This window comes from Protopterus annectens, chromosome 12.part0 (assembly GCF_019279795.1).
Source record: "Protopterus annectens isolate FY-2018-M chromosome 12.part0, PAN1.0, whole genome shotgun sequence".
Classification (NCBI taxonomy): domain Eukaryota; kingdom Metazoa; phylum Chordata; order Ceratodontiformes; family Protopteridae; genus Protopterus; species Protopterus annectens.
Window position 1 is genome coordinate 284,396,832 of NC_056746.1, and position 19,216 is coordinate 284,416,047.

General features: G+C 40.7%; 1 protein-coding gene across 1 annotated transcript in view; it reads left to right on the forward strand.

Moving 5' to 3' along the window:
- Positions 1–19,216, forward strand: part of TRAP1 (TNF receptor associated protein 1) — a 950,501-nt gene that overhangs the window by 875,796 nt on the left and 55,489 nt on the right. The window contains exon 17 of the mRNA XM_044089342.1: positions 15,877–15,949. Coding sequence (XP_043945277.1) covers positions 15,877–15,949 — 73 coding nt within the window. The remainder of the gene's footprint in view (positions 1–15,876; positions 15,950–19,216) is intronic.

The following is a 19,216-nucleotide window of genomic DNA, read 5'->3' on the forward strand; positions in this document are numbered from 1 at the left end:
AGAAGATCTGGGGGCCAGTTGTGGACTATAATTTCCCTTAGTGACTCTTCATTGGGAGGGGGGATCAGGGCAAAGTAGCTGTTTCACTTGGTGTTCAGGTGGGAAGTGAAGAGGTCACAGAATGCCTAGCCCCAGCGACTGAAAGTCATAGTCAACACTGACCAAAGAGTAGATCTGCTTAGTTCGTCTGCCAAGACATTGGAGCTCCTCAGGATGTGTATTGCCAATAGAAAATGTTGAGAGTACATTGCCCACTGCAAGATTCTCGTAGCTTCCCAGCATAATGTGCATGAGCTGGTTTCTCTTTTCTTGTTGATGTACCAGACTACCGCCGTGTCGTCCATCTGGATGGAAATCACATGCTTAGGTCCTGAAAGGCCTGCAATGCTATAAGGACTGCCCTCATCTCCAAGACACTGATGTGAAGATTGGACTAGTCATGAACCACATGCCTTGAACCGTCTTCCCTTTGAAATTCCCCAATTATCTCAGAAGTGTGGTAACAGTGGCTTTTGCAGGTGGAAATTGAAAGATCAACTCCATGTGACGAGAAGGAGGTCAATCACCACAGACTGACACCTGTATATTAGCGTGAGTCGTATGGGAAAATAGGTTGATGCAACACTGACCATTGAACAAAAAGGGTCTGTTGCAGCAGTCTTATGTAATATCGGGCCTGTGGAACCAGTGTAATTGACTTGGCCGTTGACCTCAATGGTTGAATTAGCCTCACCAACTTGAAGGCAGAAAGACTTGAACTCTTGATACAGGGAGTCTGGCTATTTGGGATGCTGTGTCCAGGTTGAAGTATATGAATTCTATTGCTTGCATTGGCATCAGCTGGCTTCTCTCCTGAACTCTTGACATCGGATGTTTGGCTATTTGGGATGTTGTGTACAGGCTGCACGATATGAATTCTATTGCTTGTATTGGCTGTTTTTTCTTCTGATATATTGTAATCCCTAAAAAATGAGAGAATTTGAGCAAGAAGTCCCTGCACTGACCCAATAGATCACTCATGGAAGTCATTAGGAGATAATTGTCTAGATAAGGGAACATCCTTTGTAATTTTAAGAAGTCTGCCACCACTACCATGTACTTGGTGAACACACTGGGGGCTGTGATGAGACCAAAGGGCAGTGCTCTGAATTGGAAATGACTAGCACCCAGCTGAAAGTGGAGAAACCTTCTGGATTGCCTCACAGTCTTTACATGATGGTAGGCATCATGAAGTTCTCTTGAGCACATTTCAGTTGTTCTTCCTCAGAAGAGGTAGAATGGACTGCACCATGATCATGCAGAAGTTTGTCTGTTTCACAAACTGATTTAGAAGACTGAGACCCAGAATGGGCCTGAAGTCCCCAGTCTTTTTTGGAACCAAAAAGAATTCTTGAATATACTCCGGCTGGTCTGGTGAAACATCTTGGATTACTCTTTTTCCAGCTGTTTGGATATTTCTTCTGCTGCTAAACTCCTCTGACCAGGTGTAACATCAGGAATTCTCTTTTTGCCTGTTAGGGGAGGGGGAATAATGTAGCCTATGGTGATGATCCTCAGAACCCAAGAAGTTTGAGAGAAGGCTAGACAGGCATGAGGGTGCAGAGATAAGTGCCCCCCAACTGCCTCCATAGTGCGGCAGTTGGGCAACTGTTCAGGAGTGCTGGAACACCTTCTCATTAAAGAGATCTTGATTCTGCAATCTGCTTCTGCCCTTTGTGTGATGTCCATTGAAATTATTCCTCCCTCTACCTCAGGGCTCTGTAACCAGAAGTGTTCTAGGACTTAAGAAACCAGAACCTCTTTCTACACTTCTGGTTCTGGGAGAAGGTGTGGGTGCGGTGGGGGTTGAAGGAAAATGGAGGAAAAACATATACTTACAGCAGACAGAGTTTTGCCCTCCCACTCTCTTCTGGTGAACAAATCTTTTTTCTGAGGTTCAAAGAGTGTTGAACCATCAAAGGGCGCATTGATGAAGGACATCTCAAAGTTCTCCACAAAATCACAGAGATGCATCCAGACATGCCAGTGCCTGCTGTTCTCAAAGTACCATGTGCCACATTGGAAAGTAGGTGCATGGATACATTAAACATGAATTGTAAGGTAGATAGCTGCAAATCTAGGGTTTTCTTTGTCTGCAGGCAAATTACTCCACAGGAATTTGGAAAGTCAAAGGGCAGTGCTTTGAACTGGAAATGATTAGCCCCAGCTGAAAGTGGAGAAACCTTCTGGATTGCTTCACAATCTTTACATGGTAGTAGGCATCAAGAGTGCTTAGTTAAATCCGTCTGAAATCGAATCCTGAGATAGTTCAGTGGGAGAAGAGCAAATGTTGCTGGAGTAGAAGTCCACATCCCAAATCTGTCCAACACCCTGGACTCCCTGTTAGGGGGATGGATAGAGATGCAGTCTTCGGAAAGTTCCTTCTTAGTGGCTGCTGAGCTGTCTAAGGCTGAAGCACCCAAGGGCAAATACAGCTCCAATAAACTCAGAGTCTAACTCCACACCCGTACCTTGACCCTGACCCCTTGGCTCCAAGACCCTTCACAGTCTGATAGCAGTGGTATTGAAAGGGTAAGGGAAACTGTCAAGAGTAAAAATAAAACTACTGTCTGGTCCAACAAGGTTCTCTCATGGGCATCACTTGGAACCATAGACACCAGAGCTGAAATTTGGACAGGAGAAGGAGTAACCAAAAAGGGATCTGACTGGATCAGACCCAAAGACCCTAGCAGGGGAGGTGCAAGGAGGACCCCCATCTGAACCTGTGTCTGAATAAATTTCCTCATCATCCTGTTGATATTGGCTTCATAAAGGCTTCTTGACAATCAAAAGAACCTGTATGAAGACACCACAGAAGGTGGTTTAGAGGAACGATATAGGAGAGAGAGGAGTTGAGCACTGGCCAGCTCCAGGAAGAAATGGCATGCTGGGGTTCCAAACTTGCTCATGTCCTGATACCAGATCCAAAAGCCTAGGGTTTTTCCATGCCAATCCCGGCAGGTGAGTCTGATCTGGGGACTACTTTCTAGGTTGCTCTTTTTGTTTTGTTTTTTCATTCTCTTTTTCTTCTTTTCCTTATCAGGTTTAACTTGAACCAATTTCTTAGTAGAGGGAGAAACTGACATTGAAGCGAAATGGGTTGAGTCTCCCACTTAGTCAGGGTGAAGACCCTTGAGAGTACCAGCTTGTTTCTTCAGTCAACAAAAGCCCTGGCTCAAAAGAAGCACAGGACTCGCACACTATGTGGAAGTGATCTGCCCCCAAACAGTAGAAGCACAGATTGTCTGGATCTTGTGGCAGGGGGGGGGGGTGATCTTGTGCCCACAGACACTACAGTTTTTGAAGCCCGAGGCTTTGTTGGACATCCTAGAAGACAGCAAAACACAACCAGAATGCCCAAAAAACAACACTCTAACCATAAGCAAAAATTACAGACAAAAAACTAACAGCATATAATAGCAACAAAGCATCATTTTGACCATACAGGCAACAAACGGGATATGGGGTATTGTAGGTACAAGATGGGATTGTGGGTAGGGGAGGAGCCTGAGCCCTGGATCCAAGAGGTAGAAATAACATGCTAAGATTGGATCTGATCAAATCCGGTGACCCATACATTGAGTCAGACAGAAAAGACAATATTGGATATCTTGTTTTGTATATAGATAAGAGCGGGAGAATATTTGCCACATGCATTGCTAAATGCCTGTGATATATGAAACCAGGTTTTATCTTGTACCTTGTCTTGATAATAAATGTGCCATCATAATGGAGTTTGTTTTACTTTAGAATGCTTTTATTGATATACTAGGGTGTTGAATGTAGATTGTATTTTTTGTGTGGTGCTAGGAAGGTACAAAATTTAATAATTCCTTTAGATTTCCTGAACTGAGTCAACTTTTTCTCCCAATACTAAATGGTCATTATTTTATTCTTACAACAGATATCTTGACATTTCAATTTATTCTGGTGTAACAATGGGTCACCAGTTAGCTGGAAGGGGGAGATGTAAGGAAGGAGAAAGTGTAATATTCTTATGTTTTAAGGAATCCCTGGATAGTAATTTAAGTAACCACTGAACAGTATCCCCAGTCTCCTTCTAGAGTTGTGCTTCTCCCGGCAGAACTACCTAGTTAGAAAAATAAATATTGTAAGTTTAGTTGTCTTCAGCAAGGCCTTTAACACTAATTCTGATGATACAGATTTTATTTCTTGATTTTTTGCTCCCATATCTGCTTTCCATTGAACCTCCTCAGACCGTATCTATTCATTCTTTTGCTCTGGGGATTCTACCCAGGGCTGAGACAAGAGCTGTCTTGGGGAATGCATCATTCATGCACTCTTAAGGGTACTTTGTGCTGTGTATCCTGGTACTGAGAGCATTTGGATAGCCTAACCCCATCCCTTGGGTAGGGGTCTTGTGAACTGTGTCATTATGGTGGCGCACAATGCTCTCCCCTTGTGTGTGTATGCTTTCACAAACCTCATATGAAACTGTCACCTATCCATGGATTTATCAACCTAATGCCACTCCTCTGTATCGTCATCCCTGCACTGAAGTATAGTGTCAGTGCATGTGGCCAGCACCACTCATTTCCTTCCAGGATGAGCCTGCCCATTCTCCTTGACAGCATAATTGAGTGCCTGAATCACTAGTTGAATTCAGGTTGTCCAGGTTATAGTCAGAGATGCCACTGGCACTGGCTAATTTGATGATAAAACTATTAGCATGATAGTTACAGATTTGGGAGAGGGAGCTGAACTTGAGATTAAGCCCAGCAATAGCTAGTATTGTGAACAGGTAGGTAGACTGGATTTACTATAAAAAGAAAGGTGCAGTTATGTCCTTCAGAGGAAATGACCTACCGAAAATATGCAGTCTTTATGGTGGTGAAATTGAGCAGGATGCAGCAAAAAAAGAAAAAAAAAATGGGATACGGACTGATTTTCTGTAAGCTAAAGGTGTTGGAGTCAAAAATAGTATAAGGGGCATCTACCCTTGGGATAGCTACAGCACTTGGATGATCAAAGTAGATGTATGCTGTTCAGCTCAAATCATTATTTATGTTTTGCTGTGAAGTTAATTTAGTAGTATATCTTTTCTAATATTCATAGTAATTATTTTTCAGTTATTAATATACATTGAGTTATTTTCAGTGTGTGGCCAGCCCATTGTGGTCTAGAGGATTAAAGCCCTGACTATGGCCCAGGTAAATCAAGCTTGATTAGCTGCTCAGGTGCTTAATCCAGCTGGCAGGGAGGATGGACGTGCCTATCCAAGGAAGGAGGTGTAGATCTGGCTCCAAGCTGTAGCAATACATTAGAGGAAAGCATATGGCATGCAACTTTGGGGTGTGTGATTCACCAAGCCACCATTCTATAGTAGTCTTCATTGAGGAAGTGCACAGAAGCAGGCACTTGTAAACGTAAATGGCATTGTGCTCCCCACAGTGAAGCGCATCACTCAGTGGGGTTAGGCTAGAGAAAATGACATCATAGCTGGAATGCCAGTGAGAGTGCAAGTAACCCATATGGCAGCCTGAGTGATATCCCCACCCCCCCAGGCAGCTCTCTTCCTAGTGGATGTGGGGATGATCCTCACCTCTAGAGGGTGAATGGGCTCAAGCCCATTAGGAAGAAACTTCATGGTCAGCAGGCATAGGAGAAAAAAGGTGTAGAAAAAATATTTTCAGTGTGTGTGTTAGTGTACAGGAGATGCATATGGTCTAGATGATTTTAGAGTCTTGTGCTAGCCTTGTCTTAGTGCATTTTTAATGGGCTGCAGAGCTGCTGTTGTAGTCTTTCAGCATAGTATGTGCTTTGATGTGAAGTGCCCCCAGCCTTCTAACTCTCTTATTGAATTAACTTCAGTTTACCAGTTATAGCCAAATATTCACCAACTTGTCATGCACAAATAAGCAAACAAACAAGCAACTAAACTCCGAAATCAGCAAGTGAAGAAACAATATTTGTATGAAGCAAACCTGCCTTTGCAAGTCTTCGGGTACAGTTTCTCGTGCCATAAACCATAAAGATTGCTTTGTAGAAAACAGGCTGCTTAAGAACATGTCACTTCCTTTTTCCTGGGTAGTGTCAGACAGTATTTGAAACGGTCAGTTTACTGATAAAAAGAGTGGGACTTTTAATTTGATATGAAGAGGTTCATCCTCTGCAAAAGCAGAGTTAAAGCCAAAAGACAGTTCCAATGTTGGAATGAGAACTGGTTGGTGAAAGGATCCATACGGCTAGACTCTACTCCAAATTCCAAAATATGAGGATTGCCCAGCGCTGTGCATCAGCTAATGTAGCAGATCAAGAGACTAATAAAATAAATGTATGCACAATTACAGTGTTTGCCAGGTTGAATTCCTAAGAGGGATATAGTCATTGTTATGGGCAACTGCCCATATTTAACAAATTTGAACGAAAGAGTTGGTCGTCATGTATGAGGATTATAAAGTAATCAGAACTGTGTGAACAGAATTTTTTGATCGTTGGCTGCACAGTGTTCCTACATCACAAAAAAGTGACTTCCTGGCTCTGTTGCATGTAGGGTTAAAACCTAGACTATGACTCAGACAGTCCAAGTTTGATTTGCAGCTGAGGTGCTAGGAGAGCTGGGCAGGGGAAGGATGGAGTGAACAATGTGTAATGGCTTGCTCTTTCTTGAGTATCAAATTTAATAGCCCTGGTCACCTGATTTGCTACTATGAAGGTGGCCTGCATGACATCAGTTGTAGAGAAAGAGAGAAAAAAAAACATACATGCTGGGGGGAGAACACCCTCACAGTGACGGGACTGCCTATATCACTCACCAGGGGTAGACTTGGGGCCGTAACAAAAACACCAGTCATGGTTGGCTGGCTGACAGCCTGCCACTGATTGCTCTGACTGGGGGAATAGGGAGAATGTGAATGGGCAGTGGATAGATAAAGGAGTTAAACTCAAGTGGCCTGGAGGGGGGGGGAGAAAAGTAAGATGATTTAGATATTCCTAGATTTGAACTCAGAAAACCATAATGACTAACTGAAGATTTCACAATGAGTTTATAAGGGTGTACTGACACAAGATTAGATTATTCCTTAGTAATGGGAAAGCTGAAAATTAAGATCAGACATGTCAGGAAGACTGTCCCAGTGAGACACTTGAAGTTTGACATACTCAAGCTCAGAGCAACAGTTCAGCAAAAGAAATTCACCATCACCCCCCCCCCCCCGTTAGTAATAGATTCCAAGAATTTGCAGCCCTAAAAGATGGATCCCTGTAGAAGCAATGGGTAAGAATTAAAATTCTGTTCACTAATACATTTGCAGAGAAGGCTAGAGTATTAAAAATAAGTTTGAGAGCTGGCTGCTCAACTACACCATTGAGCCATCAAATAGTGACTTAACAGGAAAAGAAACAGGGCCCAGAAACAGCAGTTCCTGTAGGAATATAAAATAAAGAACATTGTAATAAAAAAATTGCCTAAAGGTAACACAAGTAGAAGAAGCTGCAGAAAAAAAGTATATGAAGGAGCTGCCGTGACATCACCAGAAAGCTTATAGACAAATTAATATCAATAGGCCATGTAAAGTGAGCAGATGACAGCATTCAAACAAAATGAGCTAATTGGCCAAAGGAGCACTTTAGTAACCTATTTATTTGTATACCAATTGACAGTCCTTGAACCTGTGGTGAGGGTGAGGCTTTAGATGACACTGTAGGATCTACTAGAAAATATCAAGTTAGTCAAGCAGTTGAAAAGGGCAAAACTTTGAAATTACCAGAACCTGTTAGCATTCCATATGATGCCCTTAAAGCAAGTATTTATTTTTTCTACAGATATCCTGACCTTAGCACAACCAGCTGTGGAATGGTGTCACTGGAGTAGAACAAGTTTATATTATTAAGCTGTGCAAGAAAGCATATCTTAATGATTGTCAGAATTGCTAAGACTGTTGCATCATTCCCAAGCAAGATTTTTACCAGATTATTCTCAGAAAGAATTATACCATCAGTTGATGCTGAATTTTAGACCAAGCTGGTTTCTAACCTGGGAGCTTCTGCATAGACCAGATTGTAACTGTACACATCACAATGAAACAGTTGATAGATTTTAGGAAGGCATTTGCTGTGGTTGTCAGGGCAGCTATATTTAGAATCCTGTGGCACTATGTCATTTCTCAATTTTTTTCAAAAATAGGGAAAAGGGGTTGTGGATGGATGGATGGATTCAGAGTCCATATGTAGATACGACATGTAGTGGTAATCTTAAGTTGTCAACATTATTCACAGTAAATACAGGAGTTAAACAGGGATATTTATTTTCGCCTCAGATTTTCCTCTTGGTGATTGATATAGTAATGAAGATAGCCATGGCCCAACCAAGGGGAATAAGGTGGACTCTGACCCAGACACTGGAGGATTTGAATTTTGCTGATGATACTTACCTGTTGTAGCATTTCACAGCAACCCATGCAAACCAAAATGAGGGGGGTCTGTTGTGTTGCTAATGTAGCAGAACTGGAAATTAACAGCATCAAGACCAGGGGTCTGTGAGTGGATATCAGACTTTACTGTAGAAGGATAGGTCTGGGAAGGCACGATCCTTTACACGCTTAGGCAATGTTGTTAATAAGATAGGAGTTACATCTAGTCATGTCAGAGCCAGGCTCATCAAAACGCAACATGCTTTTGTTGCACTGAAGCTAGTGTGGAAAATTGACAACCTCAGTTACATAGTAAACTGAAGATCTTCAACACCACTGTGAAGTTTACATTGCTGTAGTTACAGTGCGGGGTCTGAATTGGAAACGTGATAAAAATCAGCAAAAGGAGAAAACTATTGCTGGAATTGAATTCATCATCAAGTCTTGGTGAGTACCTTCATGAAGTGTTTTTCACAAAATCTCCCCAAGACAACACTGATATATAGACTGTATATTATATAGCCTATGTCACAAACAGAAGTAGGTTAAAAAATAGCTGGGTGCACAAGTCCCAGGATAAAAAAGTGCCCAATCCTGGTAGTCACACTGGTACCAGGACTGGAAAAAATGGCATTGTAGAATCTTCAAGACATGGAAATATTCCTACAATGGGGCTAGGCCAGGCTCAGCTGGAAGATGGTCTCCCTGTTGTAGAAGGAAGTAGCAGTCCACAAAAATCACAAAAAAGAGCCATACAGACAATAGAGTGGACTATTGAGGATAAGAAAGAAATTATGTATTGTTACTATTATGCAAGAAGCCCAAAATTTCCAGACAAAAGATATACGAAAAGATTAAGAGAGAAATTGGAGAAAATAAAAATTACTTCCACAAGAAAAACTGTCAGAAGCTTCAAATAAAAATGAGTGTTCATTAATACAACATATCCATGAAAAACCACTATATAGACCAAGAAACCTTGTGCTGTTTGGAAAAAGAAGCGACTGATTGTGTGCAAATTTTAAGAACAAAAATTAGAGATGTTTGAAGGGTATAAAAAGAAATATGGACATGGGAAAGAGAGAGATCTGATATGGTGCAATATTTATAAAAGCAGAAAACCAAATTAATCAACACAAAAAGGCATCCCCAAAGATATGAGAAGAGAAATATAGGCAAAGGCATCCAGATATGGAAAATTTTCACAATAAAAAAATAAGATCACAAAGAGGAAGTGTAGAACAGAAGATTAGTCAAGTAGAAGTTAAAAAAAATAGAAGCTGAAGTTATGGAATATTTGCAAAATGAATGATTCAATGTAGAAAGTCCAACATAGGTTATATCACAGCATGATGGAAAAACTAGTCCCAAAGTAAGGAGAAACGAGGATCAGGAGAAATCTGAAGAAATATGGACATGGGAAAGAAAGAGATTTAATATGGTGCACTATCTATGCAAAGGAGAAAGCAAAACTAATCAATGCCAAAAGAGCAGCAACAAAGATATTTGAAGAGAAATACAGGCAAAGATATCCGGTTATGGAAAGTTTAACAATACAAAAATGCGAAAACAGAGAGGAAAAATAGAAAAAAGGATTAGTAATGGAGAAGTTAAAGAAATAGAAACTGAGGTTATGGGATTACCTGCAAACTGAAAGATTTAGTGTAGAAAATTTAACTAAGATACCAGCACAATGTGATAGAGCAATGGACACCCAAATTAAGGAGAAGCCAGTGGAGCAGGAAGCATCTGATCAGTTGACATATGAAGATACTTTAGAGCCTCCCATAGGAACCAGTACAAAGGTTCAGTTGGAGCTATACATCAAGAGAAAGAACAGGAAACTGTGGTAACTCTGACACAGTCAATGTCTTGGAGTGATAGGCCAGTGAGTTCCCAAAGCAATGGATGACACAGGGTGACACTGAAGAGAATGTGGCACAGGAAGAAGCTCTGGAACTTTCTATAGAATGCCTGCAGGAAATGGCGAACAAAGAATGTGCCCTCAGTTTAGAAGAAAATGATCTAAGAGAAGAGTCAACTTGATTTAATAGAGATGGATAGACATATCAAGATCAATGAAAGAAATAGACTGCAGAAGGTCACTAAAACCTAAAAGGTTAGAAGTTTGATGAAATAAATGAACACAGTAATTAGGACTGTCCATAGAGACTCGTGCAGTATAATAGAAGTAAGTAGGATACATTAATGTGCACCCAAATTAATAACAGATAAAGTTCTGCCACAAGAACACAGGGTAGTAAGGGAAAGGACAGGGCGAAATCGAATCCCATCATGGAAGTATCAAATAAAGTAAATTAGAAAGCAATTAAGGCAAGAACTGTCACTGTTAGAAGAGTATAGAAGAAGGATCAGGTCAACAAAAATACTCCGAAAGATAGGGGTGATGAAAGCAATGCACAGTATTATAATGGATTAGGATTTATCATGCACTATCACAAATAATAAACTAAAAATATCAGCACAGGCAGAAAAACGTAGAAGATACACAGATAAATATAAAGGAAAAGTACAAAATAAGCAATTTATTGATGACCCAAAAAAGGTTTATAGAGAATTGTGACAATGTAAAAGGAATTGAAAGACCACCAAAAAGAAGAAATAGATACGTTTTAGAGAAATATTTATGAAGATCCTGTGGAACACAGCAAAGATGCTAAATGGACAGAAGAAGTAAAAGAATGAATAAGAAGTTAAAATGTACAGGATATGAAATGGGATGAAGTAACAGCCAGAGTGACTGAAACAAAGTTAAGAAAAGTCTCTAACTGGAAAATCCCAGGCCCAGGTGCAGTACCTAACTTCTGGCTAAAAGTATTAACATCCTTACATGAAGATTTAGCCATGAGTAATAACTATTTGTATTAGTACCCCAAACAGACACCAGCCTGGCTAACAACAGAAAAAACAATGTTCCTACTTGAGTGAACCTGCAAGCTACCCTAAAAACTATAGACCAATAACTTGCCTTCTGACGACATATAAACTATACACTGGAATTGATGACGACAGACTTTATAATCAATTAGAAAAAAACTAAATTATGGCAGTAGAACAAAAGGGTAATAAAGTCATATAGAATCCATCCATCCATTGTTGTTAAAGTCATAGCGGAGAACTGTAAAAAGGGGAAGAATCTAAGTATGGCATGGATTGACTACAAAAAAGCATTTGACAGTATTGCACATTCATGGATAAAAGAGTACTTAAAAATGTATAAGATACACACCCTACACTGATAAACTACATCATAGTGACCATGGGCAAACCATTTTGCAGTTAAGCCATGGTAAAGAATAAATTATTATTCCAGGAATAAAAATCCAAAGGGGGATATTCCAGGGTGACTCTCTTGTCACCGCTGCTCTTTTGCCTTGCCCTTAACCCATTAAGCTGTCTGCTTAACAGATTAGGTCATGGCTATAATTTGGCTCCCAGAAAGCAACAAAGTGTAAAGACTTCTCATCTTTTCATTGTCGATGATTTAAACTGTATAGCTTATCAGATGAGGAGCTGAAAGCACAACTGCAAGTAGTCAAAACTGTTTTAGATGATATAAGAATGTTATTTGGTTTTGATAAATGTGCAAAAGCAACCTTTAAAGCAGGAAAGCTGTAGCAGTAAGAAAATGTCAGTTTGGGACAAGAATGTGATGTAAAAGAACTTGAGCAAGAGAGAGTGTATAAATATTTGGGAAAATTCAGGTTGTAAACCAATTTGCACTTCCTGTCCTAACTTAAAAATTTGGAGTGATTGACTGGCCCCAAAAGGTGTTTGAAAGATTAGTCAAGAAAACAAGAAAGACGCTTCATGCTCATCAAATGATTTATAAAAATCATTACACACCAAGATTATATATTCCCTGTTAAAAAGGAGATATGGGCCTCCTTGAAATTGATTACATGTATAGATCTGCAATTGTGAGACTGCACATATATCTGCTGACCGGGTCTATATTACGTGATCGGAAATTCATGTTCGAACACATAATGATCGACCCCAATTGAGCGAAACAGCAGAATGTTGAACACGTAAACGGAAATCACCGTAAGGGGAGATTTCCGTTTACTGTAATGTAGTGCGGTCTCGGAGTTGGTATATTTAAGTAGCGGGGGGTGTGGGGGGGTGCATGGGGGCTTGCCCCCCTGCATAAAGCAGTTTAATGGTTTGTTTGGGTTTTTGTTATTTTTTTTCCAGCTGTTCGACATTATGCCGGTTTGCTCTATTGGAGTCGATCATTACGTGTTCGAACATCTGAATTTTCGATCACGTAATATAGACCCCTGCTGACCTCACAAGACCCAAACATAGTGAAAGTTTTGAAACATGAAGAGAATAAATCTAAGATGACTTCCCTTCTTAGTCTAGCAGAAGCATATCAGCATCAAGTGGGAATAGAAATCAAACCAGAAGTAGATGAAAATCAGGCAGCAGCTGAATGTGCCAAAAAAAACAAAAGAAGGAATATAAGGTGAAGGATCAGGTAAGAAGGCAAGAAATGTGGAAAATGCATAAAGTTGCAAGTATAGAAAACTACCGTAACAACCTCATATTAAGACTGAATGCAGGAATGGTTAAGGAGAGGTGAATTCAAACCAAAAGATGAAAGGTTAATATTGGCGGCCCAAGGTAGTGGACTACGTACACACTGGTTTACAAAGTCCATTGAACATGTGGACAAAACAGGCAAATGTAGGTTTTGCAGAACTGGAAACAGTTGCACACTTTGTTGCTGGTTGTGACATACTAATGGCAGAAGGACTGTGTACTGAAAGGCATAATGTGTCAAGACTGTTGCACTGGGGATCGTGCAAACATTATAATATTGAAGTGGCTGACAAACACTGGAGGCATGAGCCACAAAGCATCATAGAAAATGGGATCACCCATTGCCAACGGTTTAAAAGAGAGAAAACCAGATATAGTAGTCCATGAAAGGAAGAGAAAAGTAACGTTGATCATTGAACCCGCTACACCCAGGGACTACCGTGTCTTGCAAACAGAGAGACAAAGTCATAAAATTAAAATAGCAGGATTCGCAGGCAGAAATGAGAACAATGTGGAAGAAAGATACCCAGACAGTTCCAGTAGTAGCAGGAGCAATGGGTCTTATAAAAAAGAATCTAGAATCGTATTTTGATATGTTACTGATACATGTAACTCCATATTAAATCCAGGAGTCATTACTGGGCACAGTGCGGGTGCTGCGAAGAGCACTTCTGGCTGATATCAAAGATTGAAACAATACTAATTTCATGAACTTTAATCATACTACGACTTAGGAATGGGGTCCATTCCCATCATGGTATTAGAAACCCAAAAGATATGGAGAAATTAAAAAGGAAGAAAGTGTATAGATTAGACTTCTGGCACTACACTAAGAACATGGCCCACAAGCTCTCAGCTCTTTAGCAACCACCTGCTTTTGACAGGTCTGTTTAGCTGATTGCCTGAAAACATTTCCAACTAGGCGCTGTCGAGAATGAAACAAGACCCTGTCATAAGTACAGTCTGATCCAGCAAATGAGGATGGATTAGGTTCACCCTGCATAGAAGACCAAATAGCATCCCACTTCATGCTTTAGACTGGAATTCACAAGGTAGGTGCAAAAGAGGAAAACCATTTGTGATGTGGAGGCATGCACTTGATGCATAGCTAAAAGCATTGTACATGTCATGGGGAAAAGTGAAGAAAACATCCCAAAACAGAAGAAAGATGGCAACCTTTGGTAAAAGTCCTTTGAATAGCACAAAGAAGACTGAAGGTTAATAAAGTAATGTCTGACTGGGTCAATGTCTGTACTTTCAAATGTGGACCATGTCAGCACCTTTGCTGTGAGCACTGGTGGTGCTCTCAATACTGATGGCAGCTGTCAGGTTCTTGGGGTCAGTGTCATGCTCAACCTACATAAGTGCAGAGTTTTTGGCACTAAGTCTCTCTAATGTTGATGTTGAACAGCAAACAGTCTTACAGTGGGTCCTTTCAAGACTATTATGGTCCACCAGCAATGCTAGCATCTGCTGTGCTCGAACAGCTGCCTTCCGAGTCCTTCAACCTGTCATACAGCAGAACATCAAATAGACTGATGTCTGTATGTACCTCCTACTGTTACATCTGCAGCAAAGTACATCTCGTCTTGATGTGCTGTTTCAGCCACCAATACACCTACCTCTGTATAAAGATCACCAAGGACTCTTGGAGGTATTTACATTTCTGAGTAGTAGCCAGCCATTATGGCTTTGAGTGCTTCCAATATTTCTCATTTCATCCTCCAGGATGTTTGCAAGGTAGATGTCCTTAGTAGCAGCTCTCCAGAGGTTACAGGGGGTCAGTATTTTCTTATACCTGGACAGTTTGCTCCTTCATTTCAGACTTCAATCACCAGAGAGTTTCTAATCAGTGTATCATACCCTAGATAAAATGGTAAACCGTACAAAATCACAGCTAACCCCACACCAGCTTCTGTCATTCACTGACTAGTTTGTTTCTTGTTCATTGCATGGTATGTCTTCTAGTTGATTGGATACTTTTTCCTTCAATCCAGGTACTCTATCTTACTAAATTTCATCAAGGTCACAACACATGTATGCCTCAAAACTGAGTATAGAGGCTGTATCCAGCCTGTTGGCATATCATGCCATACTGCATCTGAGGGTTCTGCAGTGAACACATTTCTGTGGATAAGTTGGGAGAGGGTGTATGAACATGCTCAGATTCCACTGTGCACATCATCTTCCTGGAAATGATGACAGTTCCTATTGTTGTAGCCTTTCAGGACTCTTTCTCAGGGCATGATTACCATCCACTCTAACACCGTGGCAGTGGTTTTGTACAAGGGATTGCATGACAGATAACAGTTTTACCTCTTGTGCTGGGAAGCCTTAAGGGCATGAGGGTATGGGAATCAGCCATTCAGTCCAGCCTATTTCTCATGGAGGATCACATTTCAAAGGAGGCCATTTCACTAGCTTACAAGTTGTCATCCTTAGCCTTGCTTTTATGGAAGATTAACCTATGCTTACAGATTTAATGTTTATGGCAAGTGTGTAACCTTCACATAAATAGTTTTTTTTATGCTTTTTTTGCAGATACATAAGATTAGAGGCTTTATACAAAGTAGGTTGGTGTAACATATTCATGCCCTGAGGGGCAATTTTAAGCCTAGTCAGTTACCCCAGATCAAAGGCAAAGTCCTTAACCATTTTGCCAAACCCTCCCCCAAGATTATATGACCCCATATTGGACTGTAACCCACAATCCCTGGCTTAGGAGGCCAACGTGCCTTTTCCATTATTTCACAGGGGCATGAGGTAGATATTCCTATAGTTTTGTTTGAGTAGGACTGGAAGGGACATATGTGTAACTGGATAGTTTTTGTTGTTGCACTGAAGGTATAAGGGTTTTCTGCTGTTTTAAGTTAACTGATTTATCCTTTTGTTTCAGCCATGCTCTGATTAAGAAGTTGAATGAATTAAAAGACTCAGATCCTGAACTTGCACAACTTTTGATTGATCAGGTAGGTGATCTTCAAAATGGCAGGGCACCAGCACTGAAACTTGCAATAGGCTGGTGGAATATATTGCAAGAATCTTATGATTCTGTCTTGGATACAGGTCTATTTAGAGGTGGGTAAAGCTGTGTGCAAACATTCTGCTCATCATTCATAATGCAAGTTGCTCTTTCCAAATAAAAAGATTGCAGTTTCTGCCTACTTAATTTTATTATGCCATTTTACTTAGTAGCACTTTCCCACTGTTGCAGCAGATTGATTCTTTCTTTGCCATTGAAAAATATTTGTGTTCATTCTTAAGGCCAATGCTTTTCTCACACAGACACACACACACACACACACACTGTTTTAAGACATTTTATATTGCTTCTTGAGTTTGTAAAATACTAGTGTTTTTATTGTTAAATATATATATTTTTTTACCATTTTCACAACCCTGTATTGACAGCAGTCATTTATGCGGCAGAAACAGATATTCCAAGAGACTGGTTTCTGTGACAGGCATCTTAAATCTGATGTCTCTTGTCTTGACTCTGCCTAGATGCTTTATTGGCAAAATATAGCTTTGTTTTCCTTGGGTAGGCTGCTAACTCTGAGGTTTCAGACCACTCTTGGAACCAAACGCTGACCATTTATGTTTCATGCTTCCTTTTTGGAGAATTTGAAGCAGCTGGAGAGCCATATTGATTGCCCTTTATCTTAATGGTCTTTTCCAGGCCAGTTTTAGGCAGAAGGCATAACGCTGAAGCTGCACAGATCTAGATGTTTAATGGACTTTTTTTGGAAAGATACTAGAGACCTGCACTCATTTGTCATCTTACTGGATTCTGCTGTGCTTCAGAATTAATATTGTATAATGGGAATGACTTATAGAGACAGGTTGGGGCTATGAACACAATGTTAATGTGGTTTGGAACGTAACCTTACTAGCGGACTGTGGATATTTGCTAAGAGTTGTTGCACGTCTGCCTATTTGTGGGATCATTTGGGCTACATAGTGTTGTCTTCCCTGTTCTTTGCTGTTTGTTTTTGATGGTAAAATCTGTTAGAGATATAGCTGAGATTTTCACTCATGGTCAACTCTTAACACTTTTACACACAAAGAAGCAAAGAGTATTCCATTGTTCAATTTATGGCCATCAGACATAAGGAATGCTGTGGAAGATACCACCACCCATATCCTCAGGCATTTAAAGAAGACACTTATGGGTTATGGCTTCCATAGGGCAAAAGAAGTGCAAGAGGGTCTAGGAGTGGACCATCTGTTGCATTCTCACGCAAGCTGCCAAATGACCTCTACGATCTTTTTCTGGGCATGAACAGTCAACACAGCAGTGTGTCCAGCTCGGCTCAAATAAAGACAGACATACGAGTCACACTTTTCCTGGCTGCATGACCTTCAGGTTTTATCCTTATTTGCACACAGATGACTAAGTGCAGACGGAAACACATGATGAGGGTTAAAAGTATGTAATCTATTTTGATTTCACCTATCCCAGTTGAAGGGGTGGGTTTTGGCAACAGCTCTACCTTGAAGAGGCCACAGGGTGGCAGCACTTAAAAGCTGCCCAAGGAGTTACACAGTACACGGTAGCTGAAATCATAGGTGTGAAGAAGTGCAGTTTTGCGGAGTGTCCAAAATAATGGATATTGCCTTGGACTTTCCAGTCAGCAGGTATGTTTTTTGGAAGCATACACAAAATGCTTACTAGATAACTGTGATCCCATGGTTTTTGTCTCCCCATCTTGATGTCCTAAGACACCAAGGGTTGGGAGGAACAAAAGAGCCAATAGGGGACAGGGTGTTAATGATGTAGAGGGGGCTATAAAATAGTCATTAAAAAAATTCTCCATACCGTGATTAAATAAGACTTTTCTCAGTTTATGGAAACATCAGGGTCTGCATCTGCTGACATGCACAAACTAAGGATGCTATAAGTCTGTTCATTATTTAGGGTCCAAATTGGAACTAGTCATCTAGTAGGAGATGACATGGTGGTCCTCCTGCAAAGTCTGTACCCCAAAAGCAATCAGAGTGTTGCGAGTTAAAATAGCAACATATTTCTATTTGAAATCATGTCTACCTTCAGTAATCAAGGGGACCCACTAGTATAGACCCCAAACGCTGAAATGGTAAATCTGTTTATCATGTTCACAGACACCTGTAGAATCCCCACCTGAAATGTTACATACCAGATGTGTTTGTTGAATACGCTAAGGCTCAGGATGAGATGGATGTCCGCTGTCCACTTGGGACAAGGACACAATAGACATTGAACTTGTTTCTGCTCAGAAGAGGAGCAGTCTTATCAGGCAGTGATCTACAAAGTAGAAGAGGTTCTCCACATGGATGGGAGGCCCTGCCCTGTCTCAGGCACCTGTGTGCCTCAGTTTTAGTTATTCCATAGTTAGAGTGTATGTTTCTGCTATCTAGGTGCATTGTGACCTTGTGATGTGCAGAACTGTGGCCAATGCCCGCTGGTAAAATAGCACTTCAAAGAGGTTCTGCACCTTTGCCGTCCTTTGAAGAACCCATCTGTTTTTTGGACTTTATCATTGTCAGTCTGGTTTGTCTCCCATTTAAATTAACCAGTTCAGCAACTCTGAAGTAAATATATCTGTTGGAAAATAATGTCCTAAACTGCCATCACATCTGCTTTGCAAGATCTTTGAGCTGCAGGTTCGTGTTTGTAGGGAGTACTCTTTGACCTTTCACAAAAATCATGTGTTCTGTATAACAAAAATTAACAGCATCTGTGCCCAAATTGTCCTTAAATGAGTCAGTTCATTTCCTAGTTTTCTTTTTGGGGTCACAATCAGTGGGACAATGAGGCCTTCTTAACCATAATGTAGACTGCCAATTCAGCTTCTACATGTAGGTGATATATCAGTTCAGGAATACTAAACCAGTTGCTTGTCTCCTTTGATGTCCTTCCATTTCACTGTCACAGTATTCTTAACATGATGGATCACCATCCAAGAGCCTCCCAGCATCCTCCCAGTATATCAAAGCCTTTGGGTTAACAGTATGCCGTACATCAAATGTATGCTCCCTGCACAAGGCATAGGGCATAAAGGTGACATCCGGACATATCATTCTCTGAACTTCTTTGCCAACAGTCTGAACACCATCTTTGATGGTCAGTCTGATCACTCAAGTCATTGGTGGTTTACCTAACCATTCAGTTAAGTACCTCACGGAGGTTTTTTGCTTATCCTGTTTTGCTTTTGTGGTGTGGGGTTTCATGTCATCCAGAAAGGGTAAATGCCAGT